The 13401-nt window shown below is 39.4% G+C and overlaps 1 protein-coding gene across 4 annotated transcripts in view; it reads left to right on the top strand.

The window, feature by feature from the left end:
- Positions 1-13401, top strand: part of ST7L (suppression of tumorigenicity 7 like) — a 46858-nt gene that overhangs the window by 1580 nt on the left and 31877 nt on the right. For 2 of the 4 annotated variants that reach the window (XR_012642603.1, XM_074977792.1), the window contains exons 2-7: positions 4955-5037; positions 7057-7219; positions 7849-7903; positions 8639-8754; positions 11487-11565; positions 13013-13167. Coding sequence is in view for 3 of the 4 variants with exons in the window: in XM_074977792.1 (XP_074833893.1) it covers positions 4955-5037; positions 7057-7219; positions 7849-7903; positions 8639-8754; positions 11487-11565; positions 13013-13167 (651 nt within the window). In the remaining variant the exon portion in view is untranslated. Of the gene's footprint in view, positions 1-4954; positions 5038-5595; positions 5681-7056; positions 7220-7848; positions 7904-8638; positions 8755-11486; positions 11566-13012; positions 13168-13401 lie in introns of those variants that run through there. The other 2 variants (XM_074977793.1, XM_074977795.1) reach the window with 2 other exon arrangements.

The following is a 13401-nucleotide window of genomic DNA, read 5'->3' as shown; positions in this document are numbered from 1 at the left end:
GGTGATTACCTGTTCTATTCATTTGCTCCCGAACATCCTGCATTGTCCACTGTTGAATGACAGGACATTTGGTCTGACCCAGTAAGGCCTTTCTTACATTCTTTTGTTCTTTTTACTAAAGCACAGACTAGGCAGGATTTCAGGGTTTTATGCCTGGTTGTTAATTACATGTGGGCACTACTGGAAGTAAAAACACTGAACTAGTTTCACATTCTCTGTATGTTGGCATGTGTGTAATACATATAAGGACACCAGCAGTTTAAAAATCATCCTTCTGTTTAAAAATGTCTTGCCCGTTATTGTTGCAAGTGACAATTAACATGTCTAGAATTGAAAGAGTCTAGAAGAAACAGTGCTTTTCCTCTTATTGTCTAGTGTGTTTCCTTTGTGCATTTGGCAGCGTTTTGTGTACAGTTCTCTTGTGTGGATCTTTTATACCTCAGCATTAAAGAAAACACATATATGGCTCTAAGATGACATTTTCAGGAAGGTTTAGGCAAGTGGAAGAACTGAAGCTGCTTTCACACATTTTGTTTCCTTCAAGTGAAAGCATTTCAAGTTGAGGCTGTTCAGTCTGTGGGAAACTGACACAATGGATGAGTTTCATTTCAGCCTCCAGGATTCTGGACAGCATCTTACAGAGGATGCTGCATTTATCAGTGGAGATAAGGAAGAAAGCTCTCTGGTCTTCCAGGTGCCAGAGGAGAATGGGAAAAGGGTTCTCACGTCAGGGTTATTAGCTAGTTGTTAGTCAGAAGATGATATCAAAGATGGAACCTCCTGAGCTAACGTGCAGGCAAGAGTGTTTAGGAAGAAGCTCCTCATGTCTCCAGGTGCTGGAATGGAGTTGGTGCCCGAACACTTTTTTCAGAACAAAAAAAGCAGTGATTTAGGTTTTTTTGTTTTGATAGAATACAGACTAACACGGCTATCTTGCTGTCACTTTTTGTCAGGTGTGGCTCAGGCCTCGTCTTTTTGTCCAATCGCTTTCCTAAACATTTGGTGTCTTGTAAACATTTTAAGTGCAGTATAACACCTGTAAAATACATGGAAAGTCTTGAAGGGATTGAGGCTGCTTTCTACTTACAAATATTAATTTTTACTGTCACCCTTAATTCTGGAAACAAACTGAGAAATCCTTGACCTTTTCCTGGCTTTATTCTCTAGATCATCACTTGCTGCAGCAGCAACAGAATCTAATAAGGCCCTTAATAAATTGCAGAAGGCACACCTGGGACTCTTGCTAAGGGACACATTCAGCAAGATTGATTTGCTTCAGTCACTCATCCTTTTATTAGTATTTGCAGTCTCATAACATTAATCATTATGAATTAGAGCTTTCTGGTATCAACTTCCAATTTTTGCCTTGTCTATCAAAAATGCCCAATTTCAGTTTCCAAAGTTGATCCGTGTGTTGTATGTTCTTGGTTGCACCAGCTGTTGTGTTCAGTACTGTTTCCTCTTTACAGTTGTTGTATAAATCCTTAGTCAACAGTGGATAACTTTTGTTAGCGCAGACAAAGGTTTTGTGTACCACCGCTGCAGAGTGCTTCCTGGTTCTTTTTTATGGCTATCATACAAGACAATGTTCTGTTACTTAGCACAATGCTTATGTCAAAAGCAATTCAAGAAATAAAAATGGATATCAGTGCCATGATTTCCTTTTGTTCTGAGGAAAATTGGATTTATGGTTTAACTGGCATGTTTATTTCCTATGAAATATGCCAACTAGAAGGATTTTACTGGGCCTTAGGTAATTATAGGCTAGTGAATACTATGTAGCACCTCAAGCTCGGGGCTTTAAAAATTCACTCAACCAACCCTAGAGATGTCTAGGAATTAAAATTTTCTCTGTGTCATGTCATACTGGCTATGTCTGCACTAGCCCCAAACTTTGAAATGACCATGTAAATGGCCATTTCGAAGTTTACTAATGAAGTGCTGAAATACATATTCAGTGCCTCGTTAGCATGCGGGCGGCCGCGGCACTTCGAAATTGACGTGGTTTGCCACCGCGTGACTTGTCCCGACGGGGCTCCTTTTCGAAAGGACCCCGCCTACTTCAAAGTCCCCTTATTCCTGTGAGCAGATGGGAATAAGGGGACTTCGAAGTAGGTGGGGTCCTTTCGAAAAGTAGCCCCGTCGGGACAAGCCGCGCGGCGGCGAGGCGCATCAATTTTGAAGTGCTGCGGCCGCCCGCATGCTAATGAGGTGCTGAATATGTATTTCAGCACTTCATTAGTAAACTTTGAAATGGCCATTTACATGGCCATTTCAAAGTTTGGGGCTAGTGTAGACACGGCTATTGTGTGTTTTGTTTGATGCAGCTGACAATGTCCCTTCTGGTCCTGGTAATGAGTAACTTGGGAGAGGGTGGATCACCATTTGGTAAAGAAAATGTTCTTGTATTGAAATGGTGACTTGTTCTTCGGTTGTGTCATAGTCAGTTCGAAGGTGATTGTTATCTTGTGTCTGTCATTTCAGCTCAGTTTGGGATGTCACCTGTGTTGGGTATGCTCTGGAAATAATTCAAGCATTTACCTCAGCTAGTCCCACAAAGGGGTACTTTAGTCTGCTTCACTGCATGTGGGAGAGAAGAATAAGTGAAAATTGCATTTTTCTTGAGCCTGTAACAATCAAACTGAGTTGTGGGAATTTAATGCCTATTTCATGTACTGTTCAAAATGGTCCTTTTGTCACATTTGCAAGAACAATATGGTTGTGTTTTAGATAAAGATCTAGAAATAGGTAAAGATTTGGCAAAACTTCCATAGTCACAAGTGTGATTAAAACTGAAGGCACATGAGAACGTAACATTTGCTGCTGAACTACATAGGCTTCTGACTTGCTGTCCTTAGATATTTCTTCCTTTCATTTCTCCTTTAGGCTGCATTTACACTACAGCGATCCTTCAAAAGAAGTTCTTCCAGAAGAGATTTTCTGAAGAATCTTCTTTCGAAAGATTGCCTCCACACACACAAAAGCACATTTAACAATTGACTCTTTCTTTTGATAGAGAGTGCCAACACAGCCCTGCTCTTTCAAAAGAATGGGCCAGAGATAGAAGAATCTGGCACCCTGAGGATTGCTCTTTCGAAAGTATGGCCCGTGGAGTGTCCACGCACTCTTTTTTTCGGAAGACTCTTTCAAGAGAAGGCGCTTTTCCTGACCCAGGAGCAGAAGAGTGCTTCCAGAAGAAGAGTTGCGCTCTTTCAATTTTGGATTGAAAGAGCTCCTTTTGTGCGTAGATGCTCCGTGTATTCTTTCGCAAAAGGGCTGGATTTTCCAAAAGAACTTGCTAGTGTAGACGCAGCCTTAACGAGAGATTATATAGGCTTATGCTGTGAAGATGGTGGACCTGCTCCTTAAAATCAACTCTTCTAGAGAAGTCTACAATAGATAATTGCTTCAGTTTTCTTTAGCCAGTGCCTAGGTAGTCTATTTAATGTCCCTCTCCACAGCTATAAAAGATATGCAAAAAAAGTTTTGAGGTTATACACTCTGATTCTGGCTTGTGACTTTCTAGTGAAAATTAAATATGTTCTTTCCTGCCCACCCCCTAATTCCCCTCTTAAAGTACATTGGTGATCATATCGCTTCTTTTCTGCCCGTTGATCTGTTTAAAAATCCAGCAAACAAATTCCTTTCTTCCCAGGAACATGTTTACTTATTGAGGAATTAGCATTTCAACATTTTGGTGTGAAGTGGAATTCAGGATTTTATTACAGATAACGGAAATTATACCACGTTTCTATAATAGCATCTTCTTGTTGGGCTTTGTCTACACTCCCAAGTTTAAAGCTCTGCTGTGGCTGTGCTTTAAAGTGGCAGTGTGATCATGGCATCAGTGCTAGGAGAGAGGTCTCACAGTGCTCTAGGTGAAGCACCTGTAGGAGGTGCATGGCTCCCACTGCTGGGAGCCTGTTTACACTGGTGCTTTACAGTGCTGTAACTTGCTGCACTGGGGGGTTCTGCCCCCCTGAGTGAGAAAGTTACAGCACAGTAAATTGCCAGAGTAGCCAGGCCATGATGTTGTTGGCTACTGTTTCATATTAGATTTTCAGGTTTTCCTAGAAGTCTATTTTCAACCTGCCCTGTTTAAACTAAGCATATGCTCAGCCTGCAGTACATACAGGAGATTGGAAACAACGGCTATTGATGTTTCGTAATGCTCCAGTTGGTGGTGCTGTATGCTCCTGGTTTTCTCTATTGCTGTTTCTCTGCAATAATGGATTAGCAGAACAACTCAGACCACATATGCCTTTCTGACCTGGAAATGTGAGGTTCGCTCAGCATAGGAACAGTGAAGAGGTTTCTCATCTATTCTGTAAAGACAGGAATTGAAAGGTAGCCTGTAAATCTGCACAGTGTGATGTGTTTGACCATCAGAATTTTTGGTGCCCCTGTTTTTGTTGTGCCTTTTTAAATATTTGGGATCTAGCAGCACTTATTTATTATTGGGTGATTGTTGATTCTGTGTGACTGAAGTTGTTTAGCAAAGAAGACGTCTCTTTTTAAAACAGAATTTACCAGTTTGCTAAGATTTAATAGAAACTTGTATCAGAATAATATTGCTCTCTTTTAAATTGAAATAAATCATGTAGTATGTCAGAATTACTCATTCAATAACCACACATCTGCTAAGATCCCTCTTTAGTGCAGTGAGTCTCACCATTTTGGTATGTGTTCAAAGTATCTGTATAGGATCATTCTGGTCACAAACACTAGCTGTATTTTGATATAGAATCTTTTAACTCTCATCTTCTGCTTGCTGTACTCTTCCATCTGTGAAGCTGTCAAGGCCCTTGCAAAACCTAAGCAATTTTATTTTGAGTGTGTGTGTGTGCGCGCGCGTGCACACGCGCTATAGGTGGTTGTTTATGTTGTTCTCAAGCATATTGTTTGGAATTTTCTTGTTCTGCCTATTGATTGTTCTGTTCTTCCTTCTTAACAGTGACTGTGTTCTTAAACACTTTGACTCCAAAATTCTACGTTGCACTTACAGGGACTTCATCTCTTATATCTGGACTGATATTTGTAAGTAGATTCCTCTTCTCACTAAAGTTTTTCCATGTATGTCTCTTGTTACAGTGAGGATGCAAGAAACTTTCCCATTCTCTGAGCAGGCTCTAGGTGGTGTCCTTTCACTGCAAAAGAAACCAAGACTCTCCAGTCATTGCTGATGGATGCACAGTACTTTGTTACCTAAATGGAGTAAAGCTATGGTTTCCATGAAAATTTTAAGTCTGAATTTCCTGAATCTTGTGCTAATTGAATTTCAGCCTTCAATATTTCTTATAATGTCCTTTGTTTTAAAGAGGAAAAACTCAGTCTCTTTCCCAATGGAAAAACCATTGCCACAACTGCCATCCTCTCATTGGACCATGAGATTTATGATCTCTCTCACTGTTGGAAGTGGTCCCTTCACGTCATTGGTGAAGTACTGGTGATTCAGGGTGCAGCAAAGCCACACTGCATGTGTTCTTTGGACAGATTGACTGCCTGGAGAGTGAAAACCTTCAACCTTTCACCAGTACAGGTTGAACCCCTCTCACACAGCACCCTTGGGACCTGACCAGTGCCGAATGAGAGAATTTGTTGGACCACGGAAGGTCAATATTGTCTAGCAGGATTATCAACACTTCTGCTGTTTACTGGACTCTTAGAAGGCATTTTAGGGGTAAATTACAGCTAAATATCGGTACTGAACACTGAGAGCCAGGACTGGTGGCTGTAAGCAAAGTTTATGGGACCATGAGAAACTTGGCCACACCCATGATAACTGGTTGTCCAGTTAACTCAAATCATTCTGGATTATGGATGTTGCCAGAGTAGGGAGTTCCAGATTAGAGCGGTTCAACCCGTAGTAAATTCACTAAAAAGTGACTTAAAGAGAGAGGTGGGTCAGGCGAGAGGCTGCGTTATAAAAGAGATGATTCTTGCTGACCTCTGGTAGGTCTGTGTGAGCAGTTCTGGCTGCAGGATAAGGGCCTTTTGGAACGTGATTTCCCTGTCAGACATCACATGCAGCTATCAGAGTAGCACTGACGCTGTGTTTAGCGGCCTTTTTTTTGTGGGTAAAGTTAAAAGAAACATCTTTTTGATCCAAGGGAAACAATTTGTTTACCACAGCTGCAAGAAGAATGTTGTTTGTGAGTACTGAATGGGGGATTTGGGAAGCTGCTTCAGAAACATGTGAATGTTGTTTGCTTTAGTCATTTTACCCTAGTAAGATTTAGTAAAATCTCTGGTTTAAAGGAGGGGAGGGGAAAGGAATTTTTGTTGACATTTGAAATGGATGTGTTATTGCAAAATTTCACAAGAGGAATGCCATGTATTTGAATATGACTTATCTCTTCATGTTGGTGGAAATACCCAGATGACTTGGCCTAGGGTGGTCCTCTACTGCAGTGGTTGGTACATAATACATAAATGCCTAATTAGGCTCCAAAAGAGTTAAAAAAAAAAAAACAACCCAAAACACTCTTGGTCTTAAAAGTCTCATACATGAGCTAAGAGACTTTCCTCCTTTGATAGACACGCTGTCGGCAAAGAATGTTGCAGGTGATACAAAATAAGCATTAGGAGGGTTTTGGCAGAATGAAATCCAAAGTTATGCCCCATCATGTAGTCCTTGCTTCCAGGGTACATCCCTTTGACTATGTGTTCAAGTAAGTTCCACTGAGGCCTGATTTGTTGAAATTGCTTCCGAAGTTGGCATGTTTTTGTGAATGAAAACAGACAAATTTCTCAATGGTTTTTTTCTTTGCACATTATGTGGGGAGGCCCATGTCTCTCTTGTTTAGTGGAAGGAGATATAAAATATTGCTAACTTTTACATGGATAAGCTCTGCCAGTAGTGAGTTGCAAAGGGACGTTGACATGGCTCATATTTTTGTTTCATAACAAAAATAGCACTCGTAGCTTTTTTTGTTTTGCTAGAATACAGACTAACGTGGCTGTCTCTCTGTCATTTTTGTTTCATGTCTATTGTGTGTATTGGAAACTAGTCTAGTGAAACACTTGGGTGCAATTTTTCTCCTTTTCCCCTTGCAGATATTTGAATGGTGGTACTTCCAAAAATATGGCACCTCTTTCATCGAGCAAGTGTCTGTGAGCCATCTGAGGCCGCTCATTGGAGGAGTAGAGAGTAGTCCTCCAGTGCCAGGTTTTTCAGCCAACAATGGAGAAAATGAGACAAACAGGCAGAGTTTGTCAGGTAATTGCTTCTAATTTTTCACTTTACAGGAACATGTTAAGTATCTTCCCTGCACCCAGAACAAAATTTTTCACGCTTATTTGATTTCTGTGTTAGAAAGGCCGTGGCTTCAGAGTGATGCCTATAATAACAATCAGAGAAAAATATTCTCTTATTTGGACCCCTCAATAGGAGAGTTGCAGAAATAAGGAGAAATTATGATGGAAATCAGTGAAGTGAAATCCAGAATTGCTTAGGGAATACTGTTGCATTTGTTAGAACTGCTGAAAAAAAGAACCTGTGCATTGCCTCATAGGTTACATAACTGCTAGACGTAAGAGATTAAAACGCTCTGAATTGTCCCAGCAACACCAGGCTTTTGCAGACACCAAAATTTTACTGTTTTCAGTTTCAAAATATCACGGTTTGAGCATTGCTCTGGTTATTGTCGTGCATCATTTAGCCCTTCTTCCAAGTGATTTTGTATTACTGGAGTGCTAAAAATCTCTTTGTACAAGTGATGTCCAGCAGGAAGCGATCAGAGAATTCAGATGAATTGAAATTACTTGGATGTTGCAGAGAGAGCTGTAGCTGTTTAAAGACAAGGGATTAGTTTTTGAATTTGACGTAGCATCTCTTTCATTTTGCAGAGTGCAAAGTGTGGAGAAACCCTCTTAATCTTTTCAGAGGAGCAGAATATAGCAGGTACTTTTTTTAATATTATGATCTGACTAACAAGCAGCTGTGGAAATGAACTTGGATCCTTACCCACACTTTTTAAATTGTTTTCAGAGCTTTCTGTTGCACCAATATTTCCAAGCAGTGCAATTATGAAAGAACACCATGGGTAATTGTTGTTTCCAGAGCTCTAGGCATCTTCATTTCATATTGGAAATATAAATATTCTTGGAAATAAAGTAAACACTGTAGCTTCCCAGAAGCAAAGCAGAAGCCATTCCAGTGCTCATGCCCACCCTCATCCCCTTAAACTCCAGCAAAATATCTAAATTTTGCATCATACCCTGAAAGCTGACAGATTTGGGCTATTTCATTCCCAAGCTTGAGGAATGAATTCCAAAGCAGAGCCTCTCATAGCACGCCTAAGGGGAACCACACTGTCCCCTAATACGGAGATAGCTTCAGTTCGACCCTTGTTGATGACCATAAATGTAATGGTATTGCACAGAGAAGGAAGCATGTCTCAGACAGGCAGTTGCCAAGTCATTTTGGCTTTTAGGTTAAAAAATCATGCATTGCCTTTTCCCCAGGAAGCCCTCTGGGAACCTGTACAGAACACTGGCATTGCAAATTTTTGATTAAAAAGTACACTTAACAAATGACTCATCTGTAGTATCCTCAGTTTCTGAGGACATCAGACATCCTGCTGTACTAGCTGTTAGCAGCATAAGTTTTGATATGTTTTCTTGCTTTGTGCTAAAGGTACACATGGGTGACTGGGAAGGAACCACTTACGTACTACGACATGAATTTGTCTGCGCAGGATCATCAGACCTTCTTCACGTGTGATACCGACTCTCTTCGGCCTTCAGATACAGGTACCAGCTAGTTGGGCATGAAAACAAAGATGCGTGTGTTGTGGAGAAGGGTTGGAATATCTTGAGTATATTGGAAATTCTCATTCTAAGATGATCCCAACCATTGAGTGGAAACCTATAAAGTAGTGGTTCTCAATCTGTTTACCACTCTTGGCTGCATATGTGTAGTACTTGTGCATCCCTCAGGATGTCACATGGGCTCTAGTTGTATGCTGATTGGACTGCAAGCGGTCCTCAGTCTGCAGGTGGAGAATCACTGCTTTAAAGTAATAACAGCATAATTTTTGCAAGGTAGAGAGCACAAAATTAAGGTTTAATGATGCACTTATATGGGGAGTGCAGCCTAGAGTTTTAAAGCAGTTTGTGAGCTCTGCCATTGACTCATTTTGTAACTATGAGCATGTTCCTTCCTTTCTTGTGGCTCATTTAATCTATCTGTAAAATGGAGATAACGCTAGTATAACTTACTGGAGTATGGTAAGGGCTCTGGTTTACCTAAGTAAAGCACTCAGATCCCTGGATGAAAGACACACAAAAGTAAGTATGTTACATATATAAAATAGTAAGTTGCGGAAATGTTTCTGCTTTTTCAGAAGGTTCTGTAGCCTCTACCAAATGCTTAGTGTCATAGTTTGGTCTCTTGAAAAATGGTCCCTTCAGCAGCATTCTACCCTCAATATTGCAATTATCATTAGTCCAGTACTGACTCAGAAAGAATTGTGTAAACCATGCTTCCTGCATCGCCTAGATTTTCCTTGGACTTGTCCCAGTGAACAACCCATGTCCAATCTGTTCAACCTTGCTTACCTGAGGACCTTATGAATGTTTGCATCAAGATGGTTTGACATCCTGAATACAGGACTAATTCTTTTGCCATATAATAGATCTGCATTTGCAAACTTGTGAGTATTTTAGTGTAGATGACTAAAAAACTACATTTGTTGAGGGATGTGGTGAGAGACTCTTGTTTTTGTTTACTTTGTTGTTTGTAATACATTTCAGAAGTTTGAAAATAACATCTTGCTTTGTTTGTCTTAAGTCAGTTTCTTTTTGAACTAGTCCATTTGACTCTCCCTTTGATTTCATTAACAACATCATAGAGGGTAAACAGTGCTGCACATTTTGGTAAAAAGCTAGCTCCTGTGCTGTCTCTGCTGGCTGTGAGATTGTCTGTGCATCGAGAAAACCAAATATTAGAGGCTATTGCATAAAACTAGTTGTTACAGGGATTGTTCTACATATTTTTAAAACCCAGACTGTGTTTTCCACTAGTTTAATGTCTTTAAAGGGATTCACAGTTTGGCCCTAACTAATGAACATTTATGTCTCTTTAAGCATATTGTAGTTACAACATTTTTGAACAAATGGTATGCCCTACCTGGCTCTTGTCAGATGAGGTGCTAACTCTTATCAATTTATCAAGTTCAGGAAGTATTAGCTGTCAGCTAGCTGGTGACATGTTTGATAGGAGGAATGTATTTTTGTTACGCAAATGGAGTATATTGTCTCGTCTTTTAAGCCAAGACTAATATTTTGTTTCCAAAGGAAAACTCAAATATTTTCCACATTATTCTTACTGGACAGTTGCAGTTTTTGTTCCAAAAGAAACATGTATAGATTCTTCATTTTTCTTATCAAACTTGAGTGAGGCCAGATACTCCATTCCATGAACGACCAATTTTGGAGTCCTTTCAGAAATGCTGTTGGGTGTGAAGTTCTAATTCTGCTTAAGAAATGGAAGTGCTAAGAACATTGCTCTTCTTTTGGTTAAACTGGGCTCTTAAATTTTAGTTCCATTATGTCATAATGGGGGCTGACACTGTCCAGAGATGCGCTGTGTTGAATTGGTTCTCTTCCCATTCCTCCTCTTGCTGTAATTCTTTTGCAGAAAATTGTAATTCAGACAAACCTCCTAGATTCAGACTTTGTTTAGAAGATGAAGGCTATGTTTTGATCTGTGTATTTTTAGCTGTTTCGTAGCACCTTTCAACAGGGTGATAAACAGTACCAGTATACTAATTTGGCTGTAACGTTATGCTTCTTGAATTTGCTCTTGCTTTTTAACCCAAGATGTAATAGGAATTGCTTAACCATTTATAAGCTGTTAAATAACAGCTTTGAGAAGGCACTCACCCAAGGATATAACACATCAACATTCAATGAGGCCAATGACGTTTTTATCAAGTTCTTCCTTAAAAGAAAATTTTAAATTTCATAGAATCATAGAACAATAGAGCTGGAAGAGACCTAAAAAAGCCATCGAGTCCAGCTCCCTGCTCTAAGCAGGACCAAACCCATCAAAGACATAAGTCTGTGCAAGGGCCACTGTCAATCCACACAAAAAGTAATGTGCACCAATTATGTAACTGCAGTCCGGTCTGTGTGTGCACTGGAACTATGTGATTTGCGTTTAAAATACGTTTAAATGAACAATGAATAATCTTCTTGCAAGTATTCCCATTTTAAGTGGAATTTGTAATCTAATCAGATGTCATAATATTCTGCTGACAGTGGAAGAAACTTTTCCCAGGATTTCAATCTCCTTTTGCTGGATGTATCTGAGGAAGAACAGAGTCAAACTCTGAGAACAAGTGATTGTTAGTGAAATGGAGCTGTTGTATAAATAACACAATGTAATTTCTTAAACAGCTCCAGTTTACGTGGATGTTTAACTGTGTATTTTATACAAAGGCATTTCTGTTCATGATCTATTTTAAAATATTTTTCAACAGTTATGCAGAAGGCTTGGCGAGAAAGAAATCCTCAAGCCCGAATCAAAGCAGCATATCAAGCTTTAGAATTAAATAATGAGTAAGTTTAAAATTACTACAAACATAGATCTAAGTACTGTGATAAAGAAACAAAGTGCTTTGCACAGGATACAATGTCACTTTGGCTGTGGCCACACTTGGCCAAAATTTCGAAAGGGCCATGCTAATGGCCAAATTGGAGAATACTAATGAGGGGCTGAAATGAATATTCAGCACCTCGTTAGCATGCTGTCAGCTGTGTTTCGATCACACTCCGCTTGTCTACATGGAGCCCTTTTCAAATGTCGAAATCCCCTGAAATCAGCTGATAGGAATAAGGGGATTTCAACATTTGTGGGGTCCTTTCAAAAAGGGCCCCGTGTAAACGAGCTGTGCCCGATCGAATAGCAGCACTTTAAAAGTGCTGTGGCTGGCAGCATGCTAACGAGGTGCTGAATATTCATTGCCTTATTAGTATTCTTCGATTTGGCCATTACCATGGCCCTTTTGAAATTTTGGCCAAGTGTGGCCACAGCCTTTTTGTGTAAGTTTAGAATTAGCAGAAAACAAATGTCTTTGTATAATGTGACACCTTTTTCTGCATGCATCAAGTAGAAAATAACTTAGATCAAAATAGGAATTAATAATTAGAAATAAATAAATATGTGGCTATCAGAGTACACCACAGTATATAGCTCATGTTTGATTAAAAGATTGCTTTTGGCCTACCTATCTTTTTATTTTAAGAGTGCATTAGTTTGATTTCTGTCAGAGGGGTAGCCGTTTTACTCTGTATCTGCAAAAATAGTAAGATGTCCTGTGGCACCTTGTAGACTAACAGATATTTTGGAGCATAAGCTTTCGTGGGCAAAGACCGGTTTCATCAGATGCATTATTTTGAGATAAAGTAAATCTCCATCTGGAGTCTTGTTATGGTAAGGTCATTAATGATTCCCAATAATGCTGTATGCTGTATTCTTATTGTAGCGTATTCTATCTTTATTGTAGTTTATGTAGTTGTGTGCTTATATTGTATATTGTAGTTATTGTATAGATTTCATGGCTACATGGGACTACTTTCATCATTGTCTCACACACCTTTTGAGAAAATAATTTTCTTCGTTGCAACAAACTTATTTTTTCCCTTTTTGGGCATTTGACTTAAATTCTTAAAATTCCAAAGGGTTCTGTTTTCCTAGCAGTTGTCATTTCACTATAGTTCAGTGAATACTCTGCTAGGTACTAGTAACAGTAGCATTTTGTTAGTCTTTAAAGTGGTACATTGCGGCTATGTTGTTCTGCTAGGTACTGTGTATTGCACAGGTGTTTAATAATGATTCTTACAGGCTTAATTTTTATTCATTACGAATGGACTTTCATAAATGTTCACATACTACATACGGGACAAAACCTGTAGGTTCCTTTGATGCCGTTACTTGTACAAAAAATCCTTACAACTGACTTCTGTATGAGTAGTTAGTATCTTTCTTTCTTTGTTTCCATTACAGTTGTGCCACTGCATATGTTCTCCTGGCCGAGGAAGAAGCAACAACTATCATAGATGCAGAAAAATATTTTAGGCAGGCATTGAAAGCAGGAGAAATAGTTTACAGAAAATCTCAGCATTGCAACCCTCAAAATGCCCAGCATGAAGCTCAGCTCAGTAAGCACCTTTGCAATGAATAGTTACACCCATTTTTCTTTCTGAGCACAAAAGCAAAATGCAAGAAATGTGATTGGTTTTAGGGTAGCTGTTGAACCACCAAATCCTTAGAAAGAGAATCTTTTTTGGTACTTGTTCTGTAATTACATTTTAGCAGAATGTGCTGTATGAATTTTATATGGGACATATTTGAGTAAATCTATAAAATCAGAGTCTGTCATCGTCAGACCAGCG

The sequence above is a fragment of the Carettochelys insculpta genome, chromosome 26 (genome assembly GCF_033958435.1).
Source record: "Carettochelys insculpta isolate YL-2023 chromosome 26, ASM3395843v1, whole genome shotgun sequence".
NCBI classification, from domain to species: Eukaryota; Metazoa; Chordata; order Testudines; family Carettochelyidae; genus Carettochelys; species Carettochelys insculpta.
This window is presented reverse-complemented; position numbering and strand designations above follow the sequence as displayed.